This window comes from Fukomys damarensis, unplaced genomic scaffold (genome assembly GCF_012274545.1).
Source record: "Fukomys damarensis isolate Sample0158 unplaced genomic scaffold, DMR_v1.0_HiC HiC_scaffold_23, whole genome shotgun sequence".
NCBI lineage: Eukaryota > Metazoa > Chordata > Mammalia > Rodentia > Bathyergidae > Fukomys > Fukomys damarensis.
In genome coordinates, this window is record NW_022900935.1 from 37,055,943 (window position 1) to 37,075,290 (window position 19,348).

A 19,348-nucleotide genomic window follows, 5' to 3' on the forward strand; every position below is an offset into this window, starting at 1 on the left:
AAGGACCTGAGTTCAATCCCTGGTACCAAAAAAAAAAAAAAAAAAAAAAAGACAGTGACCAGTGACTTCAATATAGGAATGATAGTGTGTTGAGGTGCTTCAAATGTGGGTACCTGATGGAAGGAGGAACACTTAGAGAAGAAAAAGGTATTTGGGTAGGATTGACTTTTGTTGGGAGTCCTATGCATAAAGCCAAGCATTTGAACATGGATGGGCCAAGTTTGCAGTGTTTCAGCTTGGCAGTCAAGCAGTCACTGTCATGATGAGCACAGAGTTCTGGGACAGAAAGAGATGGTGACTAGAAGTAGTTACTATTTAAAATCAGAGAAAATGACAGGATTCCAAAAATGGAATGTAGGATGAGAAAAGAGGAGGCTAGGAGCCTAATCCTGAAGACCTCCAACATTTCAAGTTTTCACAGAAGAAAGTGAACCACAAAATAATACAAGGTGCTCACAGATATTTAGGGGAAAATCTATACGTGTGTTATCCTCATCCCCATTGGAAAAGAGCCATTTAAAGAAGAAGTGTGGAGAGCTGAGGAAAGACCACATGAGGTGAGGTTGGAGATTCCACTGGATTCACAGCAGAAGGGGCCGTTTCAATGTGATGGTGAAGGGCAGACACAGGAACATGAAAGAGTTGAAGAGTCCTCTAGAAATGAAGACGTGGAAAAGAGCTTGGCATTGGCTGAAACAGATGATGGTTTATGGAGCACAACATGGCATTCTGCATCTTTGCCTGTGCTGTTCTTTCTGTGCCAAATATTCCTTCCTTCTTGCTTTCTTGAATCATTCCTCATCTTTTAAGGCAAAGCTCAGATAGGACTTCTCTTGTAAAGACTTATTGTGACTTCTTATGCCTTGGGCTTTGGTTTAGCCATATCTGCATTACTGATCTTTAACTTAACACTAATACTTAACTAAATTTCTGTGACTTCTAGTCAAAGCGTGGGGCTTGGATATCAGAAAACTAGAATTTGAACATCTGCTTATGAACTGTTGTTTTGCAAAGTTCACTTCATACTTTATCCCCATTTTCATTGATTTCTCATTAGTAAAACAGATTGGAAGTGATGTTATTTGAAACTACCCTGTATTTCTTTTATGAATACCAAATGACAAAATACATAAAAATACTAAAGTGAGAACATTTAGTAATTACTATGTTAGCCAATAAGTGTCAGAATGACATTTATTCCTCAGAATAAACATGTCTCCAATTAAATTTGGAGTATATTCATGCCCCTCCTGCTTTTTATCTAATGCACATGTCCATACAGTTACCAGGTATTTGCACAGTGGTATAAGAATAGCATCCCGTTGACTTCCATTTCCCCAGGACTGATCATGTCCAGTGGCCAAATATGGAAGGAACAAAGAAGGTTCGCCCTGACCACACTAAGGAACTTTGGTTTAGGAAAGAAGACCATAGAGGAACGCATCCAGGAAGAAGCCCACCACCTTTCTGAAGTCATAGCAGAGGAGAAAGGTGAGCATTTCATAGTTTAGGTATGGGAAGTTGGGACCCATCCAGTCATTGATCAGATATGTTTAAAGAGCATAGATGCAATCCCTAATCCCAGCACTGTGCTAGGCCCTGAGGTAGAATAGTAAACACCTTCCCATGTGGCTATACTCAAGGAGGACACAGACATGCATTAAACATGCTACCAAATTTAAACAATGATCATAAATTTAATCACCACATCATTGAACGAGTCTTTATCATATTTTAGATGTCATGGGTAGAGCTTCAAATATGGTTTTCTATTAGTTATAAAGAGCAGACTTTCTGTAAAAATATAGAGACAATCCAGTGGTTTTTTTGAAGGACTCATATCTTCCTTCATCCACTTCCAGGAGAGCCTTTCAACCCTCATTTCAAGATCAACAATGCTGTTTCCAATGTAATTTGCTCCATCATCTTTGGAGAACGCTTTGACTACCAGGATGCTGAGTTTCAGGAGCTGCTGAGGTTACTGGATGAGGTTACCCATTTGGAAATGTCTCCTTTGTGCCAAGTAAGCATTTCTCTTCTGCATCTTGCTCAGGAATATTGGGCTGATGTCACACTCAAATGGGGACTTCTGTTTGTTTTTCTAGCAGTTTGAACCAAAAGTAAAATAATTTAATATTGAAGTTAAACAAAATTACCTAAAATCATTTTGTTGGATTTAAGTATTCTTTTCCTTCTTCATTTCTTTGTTTTTCTTTTGGTATTTTTCGTTTAACTCTGGGTCTCAGTCATGGTGCACAATGTAACTCTAAACTACATTCTCCAACCCAATTCTAAAATTTCCTTTCTTTCTTTTTCTTTTTCTTTACTTTTATTTCTCTGTCCTTTCTTTCTTCTTTCTTCCTTACAGGATACTCAGGTGTACGAAAAGGTGACACTGGACTAACACCTACATGTACTGAACAGCTGGTGTTGTAGATGCTTCAGGGCAAGAGCTTTCTAGTCAGATGGAACAGCAACTGCAAAAGGCCTTAATGAGGAACCTCCTTGATGGGACCCCAGATGTCTTTGCAGAATGTGTAGCCACTAATGACAGGGAGAGATAGAAGGCACGTGGCCAATCTGTAGGGATCATTTTTGTAGGGCTTCTAAGCACAAGGAATAACTTTGATCTTAAGTATAGTGAACAGCAATTGGAAAGTTGAGAGCCAAGGAATAAAGCTGTGTTCGAAGTGTTTAAGGATCCCTCTTCTGGTTGTATAAGGAAGTAGGCTGGGAATAGGTTGATAGAGGAATCAGAAAACCACTAAAACATTGCAAGCTTCCAGGAATGGGAAGCTGGTGCTTTGCAGTAGTGTGCCAAGCACGTGTGGGGCCGTGAGAAGCAGTCTGAAGCTCAGTATGTGTTGGATGGAGAGTTGAAATTCCTGTAAGACATGAGAGAGATGAGAGGAGTCCAAATGACACCACAGTGTTACTGAGATCAAATAAAAGATGTAGAGGGAGAAGACTGTCATGCAAAGTGGAAAAGCAGTGGCGTATTGTCTCCATGATCATGTCGTTTCTCTCCATTAGATATACAGTTTCTTTCCCCGGATAATGGAATTCCTCCCTGGACCTCATCGTACTCTCTTCAGAGACTGGGATGAACTGAAGTCGTTTGTTTCTCGTGTGATTGAAAACCACAGGAGAGACTGGAATCCCGATGAGCCAAGGGACTTTATTGACGCTTACTTCAAGGAAATGGCACAGGTGAGAAAAGTTTGTTTTCACGTTGTGTTTTTAAAGAAGAAAGAGCAGCATGTGTTCATTTCAAATCACAGCCTTAACAAGTGTCTGCGGAGCTGTGGATTGAAGTAGGACATGCTCTTTTACAGTTCTAGGTGACAGAAATCCAAGATCAGACTCCCTGGGGGAAGTCAAGGTGCTGGCCAGGACAGCTTCTCTGGAGGTTGGAAAGCTCTGCCTCCATAACTCTTCCACTTTCTGGAGGCCAACTGTGCCCCTTGTCTTGTGGCCCCTTCCAGGACCTTCATTTCCACGGGTGTAGCATCCTCTCTCCTCTCTGAGCTGGACTTCCAGCCATACCATACGTCTTCTCTCTCTCAGCCTGACAACCTGGCCTCTCTCTTGTAAGGATTATTCAGGATAATCTTTCCTTGTCAAAATGCTTAAATTAATCACATCTGCAAAGTCCCCTTTGGCCAATAAATTTTTATTCCCACAGATCATTATTTGGCCCATGATTAGGAGTAAAAATAGAGGCAGTATTTCATACGTGTAGGTTGTCATGAACTCAGGAAGCTGAAATAATCAGAAATAAAAGAAAGTATCTAATGACATTTGGCTTACAGCCCTGAGAATGCCCAAGTAAGCTCCCTTTCCATCCCCTGTTCCAGTGGCAGTGAATGCATAGCACACATACTACAAGGGATTCTTTGTTGTCGTTGAGAGTTCTGAAAAGTTTGTGATGACTGCATTTCTCTTCCCCTGCCCACATGTGAAAGAGTTGTACAAAGGGGAAAATAGCAGTTGAGCCTCTCAAGTTCACTTCCTTATTACTTGGGACTGAGCCTAGTTCCTGCCTCTTCTCTCAGCCCCTCCCGTGGAACACAGGTAAATCTGAGTTGGATGCCAGATTTAACCTAAAGGTCAGAGTGAGGCCACTCTGCTGTCACCGCCCCCCCATATCACAAATTTACCAACATTTCAGGTGAGAAGCAGTAAAAAGCCAAACTGAATGCATGGCCTTGAGCCCAGCGGCCCTGTGTGCAGTGAAGCAGTGTCATAAACTTTGACTCCTCAGATGAAGGACTTCTCCTGGAGTGGGGAGGATGTGAGTTTGTTTCCATTTTCCCTCCTCCTGCACACTACTGGCATAATGTTTAGATGAGACTCATTTTCATCTTAGAGGAGGAGTCTTTACCTACCATGTGGTATACAGCTGTGGACCATCAACATTAAGAAAATTTTGAAAAATTGACCTTCTAAAGAAAGCAGAAAAGATGAGAGAGAACCACGTGGAATTATTAACAAACAAAAGAGGCTAAAACTGGAAAAGAGTAATAGGGAGTTAGGAGCATATTGTGCATAGAAGACTCAGGCTTATATTTTGTGCTGTCACACAAATATTTATTAGTTGCAGGACTTTTGTATCTCACAAGAGTCATGATGTCATTTTGGAGGGTGGGTAGTGCAGCCACTTTAAAGCAGGAGACTGAAGGACTGCAATGTTAAGGGACGTGTCCTAGGTCATGCATCAGACAAGAGATACAGCTCATGCGGAAAGCCCACCTGGTCATTCACATCTCGTTTTCCCCACTGTGTTCCTAATCTGCAAATCTACCGGTATAATAAATGGTTATCTTGATTTTATTTCCTGATTTTTATTAGTATGCTCCTGTACAGAATACTTACATTCCTTGGTGGGGATTCGGTACTTGTGTGTAAAGCTTCTTAATTCCTTTCTCATCCCCTATGCCTGTCTCCCCTCCCACCTCCCTCCATCTCTTGATCTCCTTCCTATTTGAGAACCATCTACCTTCAGACTGATTATTTCTCTTTGGTTTTGCTCTCTATGTATCTTTTGCTTTTCTCATATAACAAAAACCATTCAATGCGAACCTTTATGTGTAATTTATTTCACTTAACATTTTCCTTTGAATGACTCAAGTTTGTCTTTCTTGATGGCAAATTAGTATTCCATTGTGGGTAAATACCATGTTTTTTTTATCCGTTCATCTGTTGATGGACACAGAGGCTGCTTCCAAGATTTAGCTATTGTGAGTTGTGCTGCTACCAACAAGGGTGTGCATGGATCACTGTAACGTGATGTCTTTAACTGTTTTGGAAAATATATAGAAGTAGAATAGCTGGGTCAAATGGAGTTCCTAGTTTTAGTTTTTTTGGGAAACTCCACACTTATTTCCATAGTGTTTATACTGGTTATATTACCACCAATAATGTGGAAGGGTTTGTTTTCCTGTAAAGCCTCACCAACATTTGTTATTTTTTTTCTTTTTAAAGATGGTCATTCTTTCAGGGTTAAAATACAATCTTAGTGTTGTTTTTATTTGCATTTCCCTGATGGCCAGAAAAATTGGGCATTTTCATGTTTTTATTGGCCATTTATAGTTTGTCTGTGAGATCTCTATGTCACTTGCCCGTTTTGATTAGTTCTTCTTTTATCCTTGATTATTTTATTATGAAGGACCTAAGTGTTTTGAGTTCTGTATATGTTAGATATTAGGCCTCTGTCTTTTTTCCATTCTCTAGGTTGTCTCTTCAGTCTGTTGGTTGATTCTCTCACCATGTAGAACCATTTTATGTCATATGGTACTACTTGTTGCTTCTTGATACCATGTCCTCTGCACCAGGGCCGTGTTCAGAAAGGTCTTCCTATGACTTCAAGAATTTCACCAGTTATCTCTTCCAGCAGTTTGAGCATTTGTTTTCACATTTAGTTCCTGTATCTATTTTTATTGTAGCTTAGAACATGGTGAGAGATATGGGTCTAGAGACTATGTTCTGCATGTGAATAGCCAGTTTTCCTGACAGGATCTTTTAAGGAAGTTTTTTTTTTTTCCAGTGTGCATATTGGATGTGCCATGAAAGATCAAATAGTTGAATGTTCTTGGAGTTAGTTCTGCAACCTCTATTCTGTTCCAATGATCCTCATGTATATTTTTCTCGCATTTCCGTGGTGTTTTTATCACGGTAGATTTAAAATATAACTTCAAGTGCAGGATTTTGAGTCCTCCCACTTCATTCTTATTACCCAGAATTGGTTTTGTTGCTCTATTATATGTATATATACTATTTCCATATGAATTTTAGCATTTTCTTCTATTTCTGTGAAGAATGCTCTTGGTGTTTTGAGTGGGATTTCCTTAAATCTATCAATATTTGAAATATAGCCATTTTGACTACATAGCTTGTACTTCTCCAGGAACATCCATTTTCTGATGTCCATGTTGACTTCCTTTTTCAGAGTACTGTAGTTTTCACTGTAGAGGTTTTCACTTCCTTACTAAGGTTAATTCCAAAGTATTTAACTTTTTTCGGTGCTGTTTTGAATGGTATTATTTAACAAAGTATCTTTTTCAAAGGATTCAGTACAGATGTACATTGATTTTTCTGTGTTAATTTTGTATTCTGCTACATCATGGAATTTGGTTATTAATTCTAGGAATCTTTTCTTGAAGTTTTTGTTTCTCTATGTAGAGAATCATATGATCTGCAAATAATGGTAATTTTTCTCTTTCCTTTTCTATACATATTCTTTTTTTTAACATATTCTTTCTTAATGCCTGGTTGCTTTTTCTAATGTTTTGAATCCTATGTTAAACAAGACTGGTGACAGTGGACATCCCTCTTTTGCTATTGATTTTAGAGGGAAAGCTTTCAGTTTTCTCCCATTTAATATGATAGTAACAGGCTTGTCCTAAATAACATTTATCAGATTGAGATAAGGTAAATGTATGCCATTTTCTTTAGCATTTACAACATGAAAAGATGTTGGCTTTTGTCACAGGCCTTTTCCTGCATGTATTGATATGGTCATGTGATTTTAGGTTTTCCTTCTGTTTGTGTGATGTAATACATTCTATATTGCATATGTTGAAACCTCCTTGCATTCCTAAAGCCTACTTGGTCATGATTTATACTCTTCTGGATAATTTGTGGTATTCTGTTTGCCAGCATCTTGTTAAGGCTTTTGCATCTATATCCATTATTATCAGCATGTAGTTCTCTTTATTGGTTGGATCTTTGTCTGGTTTTGGCTTTTTTTTTTGGTATTATCAGTGTAATGCTAAGCTTCCAGAAATAACTGTTGGAGAAGATTTTGTAGAATTCATCAATGCATCCACTTGGACTTGGACTTTTCTTAGTTGTTAGGTATTTTTTAGTGCTTCAATTTCATTGTCTGTAATTGGATTATTCAAGGTTTTTCAATCTTTTTTGGTTTAATTTTGAAAATTCATATGTATCTAAGAATCTATCCATTTCTTCCTAATTCTCCAATATATTGGCACATAAGTTTGCAAAGTAGTAGTTGATAATCTTGATTTAGGCAATGTTCATTGGGATTTCAACTTTTTCCTTTCTTTTTTTTTTTTCTCTCTTTGTCTCGCTCATCGACTTTATTGGTACATTTTGGGTATACAGCACAGTTACATTCATCATTGGGATCTTATACCTTTACATGACAGGTCTTGGTTCTCATTTTTCCTCCTGTCCCTGCCCTCCATTCACCCCCTCCTCCCTTCCCTATTTACAAATAACTTTTTCATTTCTAATTGTGGATTTTCCCTCCATTTTTGTTTAGACTGACGAAGAGCTTGTTTAATTTTTTTATTGTATAGAAGAGCCAGCTGTTCAGTTTATTAATTTATACTGTTATTTGGTCTAAACTTCATTGTTTTGGACTGTGACCTGTATAATATCCTTCATTTTCCTACTTTTGGGTTTGGATTGTCCTTCTTTTCCTAGGGCTTTAAGGTACATGGTTAGGTTGGTTATTTGGCTCACTCTGTTTTTGTTATGTGGGCTTTCAAAAGCTAGAACTTCCCTCTTAGGACTTCTTCCACCCTGTGCCATATGTTCTGAAATGTTGATATATTTTGGATCAAGAGAATGTCATATCTTCCTTCATTTATTCTGTGATCATTGATTATTTAAGTGTATTTAAGAGATTGATCTGTCTACTTGTGGTATTGAAGTGATGCATTCCCCTGCTAAAATTGTGCTTGCATTGATCTGATCTTTTATATCCACTAATGTTTGTCTTCTAAAGTTGGATATCCTCGCTAGGCATGGTAGTGCACACCTGTAATCCCAGCACTCAGAAGGCTGAGACAGGAAAATTGCTGTGAGTTTGAGACCAGCCTGGGCTACATAGTGAGTTCCAGGTCAGTCTCAACTACATAGTGAGACCCTGTCTCAGAAAAAACAAAACAAAACAAAACAAAAAGTTGGGTATCCTGTTTTTTGGTGCATATATGTACAATTCTTATCTATTTATGAAAGGAAAAGTCTGAAAGACATCTGCCCAAGACTTCTCACCTTTCCGAAATACTCTCACCCTCATAACAATATGAATAGCCCTAAAAACTGTGTAATTCCCTTTTAGACAAAAGACCATTTCAGAACAAGAGGAGGTCAGCTTCAGAATAGTAGGAAATCTTGCACAAGTGTGAAACTGTCCAGTGACCAGGAACTAGATGAACTGATCCTTGACCTTTAGTCTATGAGTTTGTTTTGGTTAAAAGTCTTCCTTTTGTATGGCAGTCATTGGATTTTGTTTCTTGATCCATACTGCCAATCTCCGTCTTTTGATTGGGGAATTGGAGCTATTCACATTGGCAGTTATTATTGAATGGTATTGACTTATCTTGTCCTTGTATCATTTTTCTGTTGCTATTCTCCACCATCCTGCTTAATTGCCAAACCCTCCACCCCAGTATATTCATTTTATTAGATGTTTTTTGGCACTGTTGGTTTGTCTTTTATGAGGATATTCCAGAGAATTTTTTAAAGTCCTGGATGGTGGTCATGAAGTCTTCAAGTGGTCTTTTTCATGGAATTATCATATTTGTCCATCAATTTTGAATGATAGTTTTTGAAAGATATACCATCCAGTGCTGAAATTTGATTTCTTTTAGGGCTTGCTTAACTTAACTGCAAGTTTTCCTGGCCTTGAGGATATGTGTTGAAAAGTGTGCTGTGATTTTGGTGGCTTTACCCTTAAAAATAGTTTGTTGCTTTCTCTGACCACTTGATTCTGTTCTTATGTCACACTTTTAGGATTTTGTCTCTGATGTGTCTCAGTGGGATTCTTTTCTGATCATGGCTATTTCTGGGTCTATATGCCACATTTCTCTGTATGTTAAATTATTTTCCCTTATGTGTAAAGTTTTCTGTTATTTAATTAAACATGCATTTATGTGGCCTTTTCTGATTTTTTTGCTAACTAATCTTAGACTAGTCATTTTTATATTACTCGGAGGTGTTAGATCTATTTTTCATGTTATCTTGTCATGTTTAAGATATCTGTCATTAATTTGTCACACATAACATCCCTGCCTTCTAGTTTTGACACTGTCCTCATCAATTTCACTGCCCATACTTACAATAAAATTTTTAATCTCCCAAATTTCTATTTTTAACCTTTTTATGGATTCTAATACTTTTTCATGTCTGTCATTCATGCTTTGCATCATTTTATTTAGCTTGCTATCTATGTATTAGCGTCCTCTGTAGACACGCTAATCTTATTGTTTCTGTGGCAAGTTATCTGATTTCTTATGTCTTCTGTGATCTTGCTAAATGCCTTATTGCTCTATTTTGTTATCTTCTATGTTATTTTTCGATTAATTCAAGTGTGTGGCTTTTGATTGCCTCTCCTTTTATGCTCCATGGATCAGCTTTAGGGGAGTTGTGTGTTTTGGGAGGCATTTTGTGCCTTGTCTTCTTTTGTTTATTTTTGTTTGTTGGTTTGTTTTCTATTGAGGCTTGTGAGTTGATTACAATGGTAAGCTTTTCCACTCTTGACCAGACCTCATCGGTTAATGTCTACTTCTCAATGGCTTCATCTTAGTGTGAGGATTGGCCTTGTCCTCTGTCACAGGACTCAGTCACCTTCATTTCTCATGGAGGAAAGGTTGCAGCATATTTGTTCCAGTACCTAGTTCTTCTGGTATCAGCCACAGTATTGTTAACGACGACCTCCAGGCAATCCAGATATTGGCATCCTGAGAATAACAGCATCAACTATATCACCTTATCTACAGAATCAAAATTAGCAATAGTAATAGCATTAAAGACAAACCCTAAGGATCAATAATGTACTGTCCTGAACCCTAGAAAAGAGAACTACAATTATCATGTGAACACTAAGACAAACCAAATGTTAACATAGTATCGATGCACAGGAAATATCTGCTAAATTTTCCTTTCATTAACAACAGAACAGTACTCATCAATCGTGACATAAAGTGAACTGTGTGTTTAGAGATTCACAAAGCTTAAAAGTTATAGTAGTAAAAGTAGAGAATTTCAGTTACTTCTCTCATTGCTGAGACAAAATACCCCCATTCACAAGTCAAGGGAGGAAAAATTTATTTAGCTCACAGTTTGTGAAGGTTTCAGTTCCTAATTAGTTGGCTCCAAGGCACCCTGACTGCAAGAGGGGAATACTTCCTTATGGGCAGATGGTAACAAAACAACCAAGATATAGTTACAGTTCTTTCTGCCCCTTTGATCTTATCCAGGTTACTTAGGTCACGCCATGTACTCCTAATGCCCTTAATCCTTGTGCCTTTGAGCCTAACATTCCGCCATGAATCACTCCGAGAATCACCCACTGAAGACCCAGGCACCTCTGCAGAGGATTCCCTCCCCCATGACTGCATGAGGCTTTGGGGGAAATCTAGACACAAGCCGTAACATAAATGGTGTGAGGAACTGGAGAAGGAAGAAGGATAAAAAATTAAAAGTCTGTGGGATTATTAGCTAGATGAGAGAAACGTGAGATGGGAGCCACCCAGAGGAGCAAAGAGAAATTAATAATATTAGAAAATAGTCACAGCAGAGAATGCAAAAGAAAAGAGTAAAAGAAAAAGAGAAAAAACAAGTGAAAGAGAAAAAAGACTGGGAGGTAGTGATAGAGAAAAGAAACTAAAAGGAAAAAAGCAAAAAACCCATGTTTTGCTTTAAAAATTATGCTCCCCAAAAAACTGATACAAGAAAGAGAATAACTAAAGACAGTTAAATATTTTTAATAATTAATTTGAAGAACAAATTCTTCTGTGTTTCTGCATGCATGATTTCCTTCCAATATGTGCAGCGTTGGAATCCAGCCAGTCACAATTTTCTCCACCCAGTTTTACACCTATGGGTTTTTGAGGTGCCTTCCCTGCACCAGAGACTCTTCTGTCTGCTTACCCCAGGCTGTGGTTACTGTTCAGCAGTGATGCGTCCTTGTTTCCCTTGGTAGATGTAAAAAGCAGTCATCCCTCTGGTCTTTGGTGGAGGTAGCCCCAGGGCCTGGGGTTCCAGTGCACTGTTGGTCTTGTTGCTCCCTTTTCTCTTGGGGCCTTGTCCTCATCCCGGATCAGTTTGTTCAGTTTGGCTAGGAGCCGATGGATGGTCACAGCATGCCTGGGTCAGCTGTGGTCTGCATGCTGTCATGGGTGGTGCCTATGCAAAGACCTGTATGGCCTCAGTTGTCGTGATTTTGAAACACTGAGTGCTGGAGAATTGATCTTAACTTCCAGCAGTAGGTGCAAGTGGACACTAGTGATAGTGCTGCTTCTTCACAAAGGCAAAAGCATATAGTTTCTCCTTCTCCCCTTTCCTTCAAACCTTTTGCTATTGTATGGTGTTAACCAGATTCTCTGAATGAACCTTAATAAATGCTGTCCTGTCTAGCACCCAGACAAGACTATTTCAAGTTTTGATGAAGAAAACCTCATCCTTAGCACCCTTGACCTCTTTTTCGCTGGGACCGAGACCACATCCACAACACTGCGCTGGGGTCTGCTATACATGGCCCTCTACCCAGAAGCCCAAGGTAAGTGTGCAATATGTGCTCCTGACCAGGCCAAGCGGTGCTCCTGGAAAGCAGGACAGCTTGGCAGATGGAAAGGCAGGCAGCACGGTCCTGAGGACCGTGCTTCGACTCATGCTTCGAGTCCACTGTCAGGATTGTAACCGGTCCAGGTAGTACAAGTGCTGCCTTGAGTCCCTGCCCTCAGAGAGCTCTGAGTCCAGGGGAAACAGCGAAGTCCATGCTATTGTGATAAATTCCAGGAAGAAGTGGCAGTCTCGGTTGCAAATCCTCTCCTAGCCTCCCTTTCTCTTCACTGATGCCTGCTCTTTGTTTCTCTACTGAATGCTGTTCGAAGTTCTTAGTGTGAAATTCAGTGGCCTTTAATGTGCCCCCTTTCTGTCTGTTCCACCTCATCCCCACTGTGGTGTATGGGGGCTTCTTTAAAGTACATTTTGTTTCCTCCTCACTGTTCTTATTTATGCCCCCTGCCTGATATTTGCTCTTTCCTATACCAGGAAGCTACTTCCCCACTTTCTGCATGTAATACAATTATTCACCCCAATGTCCCCCACTATTCTGTGATATCACTGGCTTGGCAATTATTAATATTTTCTTATGTCAGAAATGACTTAATGGAACTGAACTAATATGCTGGTCACAGAGTATTCTCACAGCACCCTCTCAGATTTTCATCCTTCCGTGGACAGTGGCTGTTCCCATCATTTTTGATCTCTCAGCTTTCAGAATGGTTTGAGTCAGTGGTGGGTGGTTATTCTCATAAACGCAGTTCTTCAAACTGTGAATTACAGGTAATGAGGCATAAAACAAGACCAGTTTTTTTTTTTTGCCTAATATAAACACAAAATAGATGAAATTGGAGTGCTTCCCGTGTATACTGGTAACTTTCTTTTTTTTTAACTGATAACATTATACTATCTGTTCTAGTTATTGATATAAAATTCATGCTATATATGTGTATTTATTTATGCATATGTACCTTCAATCACAATGTAAAATGCATTTCTACCTGAGGAGCATATATTTTTTAAAAGTTTAAAGTTAGAATGTTGCATTAGGGTTCTCGAGGGGAACAGAATCAATAGAAAATATCTGTATGATTATGCAAGGGATTTATCAGGTGAGCAAAGAGGGTGTGATGCACAAGAATTGACAGTGAACATCTGTAAGCTAAAAATCGCAGGATCCAATAACTGTTCAAACCAAGAAGATGGAAGCCTCAGAACAACAAGGTTCAGGGAGGCAAACCAGTCAAGGGTCACAGGCCTAGAAGCCCACTGTACAGTCATTAATGCATTGGGAGGCTGAAGGAACCGGACAACCATGTCCAGAGGCAAATGCCAAGACTTGAGTGCTTCCCAAATAGAGACACTTCCTACTTCCTTTGCTTTTTTATTCTATCCAGAATGATTTGTCCTCTCTGAGTTTGCTGGCCTATGTGTCAGTCATACCTGGTCACACCTAGAAGTGGGCTTTACTAATCTGCCAGGTGATTTTTACTCCAGCCAAGTTGATCTATCACAATAATGATCACAGAGGTAAACTTGGCTTCTGGAATAGAGGATCCAAACTAAGAATCAATTAAAGTTATAGAAGTTTACACCTGTGTTCATAGCAACCTTTTAAAGCCCTTTCCATTCTAAAGACCTTTCAACTGTCCCTCTGTTGTGTCTAGAATGAGGCCTTTCTTCCCACCCTCTAGTACCCTCCCCAGGAAGACTGCCAGTCCACATTATGAGGTGAGAGGAAAAGGCAGCAAACACCTTTCCTCAGAAGGGTTTGTTTGAAAAAGGAAACATCTCTTCTGCTTACATTCCATCAGGCGGAACTTAGTGACATGGCCTCATTTAGTCAAAAGAGCACATGGGAAGTGCAGTTTTCAACTGAACAACCACGTATTCAGCTGAAATTCCTATTAGTGTATAAAAAGAAGAAAACATATTGGGTGGCACATAGGGATTTCTATCATTGTTTTGGATTCTTGCATAAACCAATGTATGTAAATCTCAAAGAATCCTCAAAATGAAGATATACTTATCCTCATTAATGAGACAGGAAAATTGAGACTGTAGCTTGCAGCAACAATGTTGTAGAGCAAGAGTTTCCTGTCCACCTTCGACTCATACATGTCCTTGAGAAGTTAGAGTCTCACAGTTTGTGTCCTCAGCAAGAAATCCATGTGTCAACACCTAATTAACAACGTGATGGTAGTGGAAAATGGGAGCTTTTTATGTGATTAGCTCTCCTAAGTGGTAATATTCTCCTAAAAATAAATTAATAAATAAATATATAAGTAAAAAAAGATGTTTCAGAGAGCTGCGGTGCTCCTTGGAGCGTGTCAGCACACAGCAAGGAGGTACAGTCCATGAGTGAGAACGTGGTCCCACCAGGCACCGAGTTTGTTGGGGATTTGATCTGTATTTTCCAGGACCCAGACTTGAGAAATAAAATTCAATGGTTTCTAACCCAGCCACTTTAGGGAACTTTATCATAGCAGCTTCAATAAGACCTGACCCTACTGTGAACTTCGCTGTGCTCAGCCTGGATAACCAGTTCCTTAGGCCACCCAGGCTGAAGGAAATTTAGAGCATTGACAGTTTTCTAAACAAACCTTTAAAAAGATGAGGTCCATTTTGTTGATGTCTAGACTGACTGTAGCTAAAATCCAATAGGGAAGCTCTTATAGAGAGCATTCCTTTATCTATATAAGAAATCATAAAATTTTAAGAAATACGTGGTCCATCCTTCTCTTCCAGAAAAAGTACACGCTGAGATTGACAGAGTGATTGGCCAGGGGCAGCAGCCAAGCTTGGCCAACAGAGAGTCCATGCCCTATACCAATGCCGTAATCCATGAGGTGCTGAGAATGGGCAACATCATTCCTCTGAATGTTCCCAGGGAAGTGAGTGTTGATACAGCTCTGGGTGGATACCACCTGCCAAAGGTAAGCAGACACTCTCAGGCTTTGTCTTCAAGCCCATCTTTGACCTCATCCTAGTCAATTATGAAACATGTTTCAATTCTAAAGAGCCAGTTACATGAGCAGAGTGATATATCATACCTGACTGTCTTAATAGCCAACATCCACAATTTAGGAAGGAAGTTTATTTCTGCTCACGATTTGTAGAGGTTTCTATCCATGGTTAGGTGGCTCTGGGCCACAGTGACATGGCAGAGGCGCATGGTACCGGGGATGCAGCTCATGGCATGGTGGGAAGTAGGGAGAAATCAAGGGAGGAGACAGAAAGCCACAACCATGCAGGTCATTCCCCCAGTAAGCCACCTCCCCTGAGCAGGCATCTGTAACCTGCCAGACATCATGTGGAAAATCTATGACAAAATCCTGTAGTTACAGAATGTTAAATGTGAAAGGTCATATGAGACACTCACCCCTCCAGTCACTGTAACACTGCTGTTTCTAACATAGTTTCCCCACTAGTATTCCTTCAACTTTTACTTACAAGGTGCTTGTCAATTATGTCTAAGAAAGGGAGCTGTGCAGTATTATTATTCACAAAGATAACAGACTCATTAAGCAACAATTATGTGTATTAGATGATTATCCTGTTTCAAAAAGTCTCACTTCTCAAGGTAAATTTTCTTTTTCTCTTATAGATTTAGGTGAGACTCAGGAAAAATAATTCTGTAGATCTCTCAACTACAAAAATGAGAATTGCTGAGATCCAGAATCTGCTCTATGCTTATTATTTTCACTACATAATACTATCTCTCAGGACTTGCTTTTATTTGACTGCACAACAATCTCCCCTCAGTTTTTCTCCCTTGGCCCTTGCTAAATTTCCTGTCATCATGAACAGAAGACATCACATGCTAGCCACTATTAAGATCTCCACACTCATCTCCTCTGTGTCCCTGGCATCTTCCATCCACAAAGCACATTGTGTTCTCTGGCCAACTTGCCCAGCCTATGAGGATCTGTTCTAGTTTGTCTCAGTCTCTCTGAATAGGCTTTCCTCAGGGACACTCTCCAGTGGTGGAGCCAGGGAGCTTTCCCACTGTACACTGCTGGGTAGGGCCCCTGCAGAGCCAGGAAGTCCTTCCTTTCTTTCCATTTTATTTTCCAGAACCATCACAAGCCTTTATGGGAGAGACAATCTGCTGGGCTGTCTCTGAACAAAGGAGAGAGAGCAGTATGGCCGAGACAGAGAGTGCTTCTTATAGGACTGGGGTGGGGTTTATAGGAGTTGGGGTGGGATTGAATGATGTATTGGTAGGGATTGGAGGAGCTTGTGACATCTCTTGGAGGGGCTTCTCTCTTGATGGGAAAATAGACATAATGGGAAGAAGAAGGCTGTCCTTTAGTGGGAGAAGCCATATTTTTAGGTGAGAAACAGGGCATTATGGGAAGAAGGCTATTCTTTTTATATAGCAGCCATCTTAAAGTGAGGGAAACATAACATTCCAGGCTTTTGTTTTTTGGTTATTGTGTGAAGGTCTCTTCTGGAGCTGCTTCTAGCTGACAAAGGGGCGAAGGTTCGAGTTAAACCTGGATCTGGTGGGGGCAGCGGTAGATGGGGGCTTCTTCCCTCTGCCACAGTGGCCAGTACCCCACCATGATGAGTTCCGTGACTGGTTGGTAAATGTCCTCATGCATTCTTGTGAGAAAAATTTGAAAACAGCAAAATAGGCATGGGCCTACCATGGCCAGAAGGCACACACAGGTTAGTTGGCCCAATAAGGGAAGTAGCTATGGCATAATCTGGAGCCAGGAGTAGTCTTGGGTCATTCCCCATGTACCCCATTGTTTGCTAAGGTTTTGGATTCATTATTGTAATTCTTTAACTGTTGCCTTCACTATGCCTGATTTGTTAACAAAATAATAACACTCTTCACCTACAGCCTCACATGTTCCCCCTTCGGCTGCCGTTAGCATGTTGAGGGCATGTCCTTTTTAGAGCAGGACAGCTGCTAGGGAATTAATCTGGTCCTGGACTGTGCTTAGGGATTGGCTTATTTGTCCATGTCTTTTGAGATATCTATTGACTGTGCCTGATAGAAATGTGTAGAGGTAGAAATACCTGCTATACCCATCACCATGCCAGTGAGGACCACTGCTCCATCAAGAAGGGGACCAGGAGGGGTGCCGCCCTTTTGTTGACTTTTGACCATGGGAGGATCCTTTCAAACATCTGGGATTCTCTATAGATGGTCAATGGAAGGCTGAGAAATGCTATGTAACAAAAAATTTCAGATTGGTTGAGGCATCAGAATTCCTCCTGGAGGCATATGAAGGATAGGCCATTGGGGAGGCAGACCAGGCACCCTTCTGAGATAAATAGGGAGCAAGCAAGACAAGTGATGTTGTCATTTTGCTCCACGCATGTCAGGTTAGTGATTTGTGTAGGGAATGGGAGATCCATAGCGAAGGGTCCCAGAACTGTGGATAAATTGGCAGTATTTGAGGCAGACAGGTAAAAATCTAGGGAGATGGGAATTGGAGTGAATGAGTGGGGGTAAATGGACGTACACATCCAACAGTCTGACATATCGACAGGGAGATAGTGGAGGGTGGTATTAAATAGGTGCTGTATCCTTTTTTGAGACTGAGTTATCTGGTTTACCACCTCCCTATAAATGGATAGATCTCTTAAGTGGTAAATCAGATAACCCAGTTGCTTTCAGTGAAAACGTGGAAGATTTTTTTCTCCTGGTGACTCTCCTTTAGCACGTTACACTTGTCCTCTGGTGTCCAGCAGTCTCCCTGCTCGGGAGGTTGGGTGACTTACCAAAGATGTAAGGTGTTGTAGAAAAGGTTCTCTCATACCTTGGATCTGTGATGACCTTGGAGGGCCAGGGCCAAAAATATTGGTGGTCTTCTTAGCCCAGTTAACTTTTAGCGTTGGTCTCTGCGCTTTGGTGGTTGAACACCCAGAAGGGAAGATCAGTGACAACAATAGTTCTGTAGGAGAAATAAGCTTTACTATCACAACTTTATCTGGATATCAAACACCCTGGAATCTAAAATATACTTAGAGGACTGCCATTTTTATCAATAGTAGTTGCTCTAGTAGTTGATTTCCTGTAGACTATAAACAGGAAAATCTTGGAATCAGGAGCCACACATAATAATAGTTTAGCATGACAATCATGATGACATTATCTTTGTTACCAACTTAGATATGTATCTTAGTATAAAATAGTCATTGTTAAATGTATTTATTCCCCTCTAAAAACACATAAAACAAAAAAAAAACAGGAAACTCTTATTTAAATTATTACCTTTTGATAGGATGCCATCTAAGGAAAGTGTATGAGCCTACAGATGTACCCATAGTCATGAGTAGGTAAAGCAGAAGAGAAGGATGAATACCTGGATCAAAAGGTTATTGCCATAAACATTATGTTAGAAGACCTGTATAGTCAGAAAACATGAATGCATTTTGTACATCCGAAAAGTAGTAATAATAATAATTATAGTTATATCAAACCTTATGCCCTGTAGTGTAGCCTGGTACCAAAAGGATCTTTTTTAATAAGTCCTTGTTTTTCCACAGAAAATATATTTTGAAGATGACTAATATAAACACATCACAATAACATATTTAGAACTCAACCCTTTGATGATAACCAATGTAAACATTTCATAACAACATATTTAACATAATGTTTAACATAATATTTAAAATAATGATTATTGGGGGCATATCTTAATTATCTTGACAATTTTTTATTTAACTTGTAAAACCAGGTCATAGCAATTAACAATTTATTTGTAATCAATAAAACATTATATATATATATATATATATAAATCTTTGACATCATTTTGATCACCTAGCAACTTGGTAGAAAAGGAAGTCATGCCTTTAATAACATTTATCAAAAATACAATTGCACAAACACAAACAATCGGACAGACATAGACAAGCATATAAGACAATTTATGAAACTAGAGTGCACTCAAATATATTTGGCCAATTAAATCCTAACATTTCTTTTAATTAAGAGTAGTTAAAACCTTGACAGGTGAATTAACAAAGATCTCTTGCAATTAGAAGCAGAAGGAGTAAAGGTGCTTTATAACAGTAGCATAATCTTGTGTTATAGTTATTAGCAGAAATCTGTAAGTAGAAAGGAGAGAGGTGAAGTTAATCCTATAATTACAATTTAAGAATTTGCAATGTAAAAGAAATGTTTTAAGTACATCAATTAAACATCTGGAAACCAAACACCAATCAAACATTATTTTAAGTTGAAGATAAAAGTTAAATTTGTCAATTAGCCAGAATTTATAATTTGTTGTTGTTTGTTTTTTAAGATTTTCCTCCCTGGCAGGACATCGCAGCTGATTTTACCAAG

The 19,348-nt window shown here is 39.4% G+C and overlaps 1 protein-coding gene across 2 annotated transcripts in view; it reads left to right on the plus strand.

The window, feature by feature from the left end:
• LOC104859954 (cytochrome P450 2J2) overlaps nucleotides 1–19,348 on the plus strand; it is a 35,594-nt gene that overhangs the window by 7,230 nt on the left and 9,016 nt on the right. For both annotated transcript variants that reach the window (XM_010620860.2, XM_019207033.1), the window contains exons 3-7: nucleotides 1,342–1,491; nucleotides 1,863–2,023; nucleotides 3,034–3,210; nucleotides 11,890–12,031; nucleotides 14,785–14,972. In XM_010620860.2, coding sequence (XP_010619162.1) covers nucleotides 1,342–1,491; nucleotides 1,863–2,023; nucleotides 3,034–3,210; nucleotides 11,890–12,031; nucleotides 14,785–14,972 — 818 coding nt within the window. The remainder of the gene's footprint in view (nucleotides 1–1,341; nucleotides 1,492–1,862; nucleotides 2,024–3,033; nucleotides 3,211–11,889; nucleotides 12,032–14,784; nucleotides 14,973–19,348) is intronic.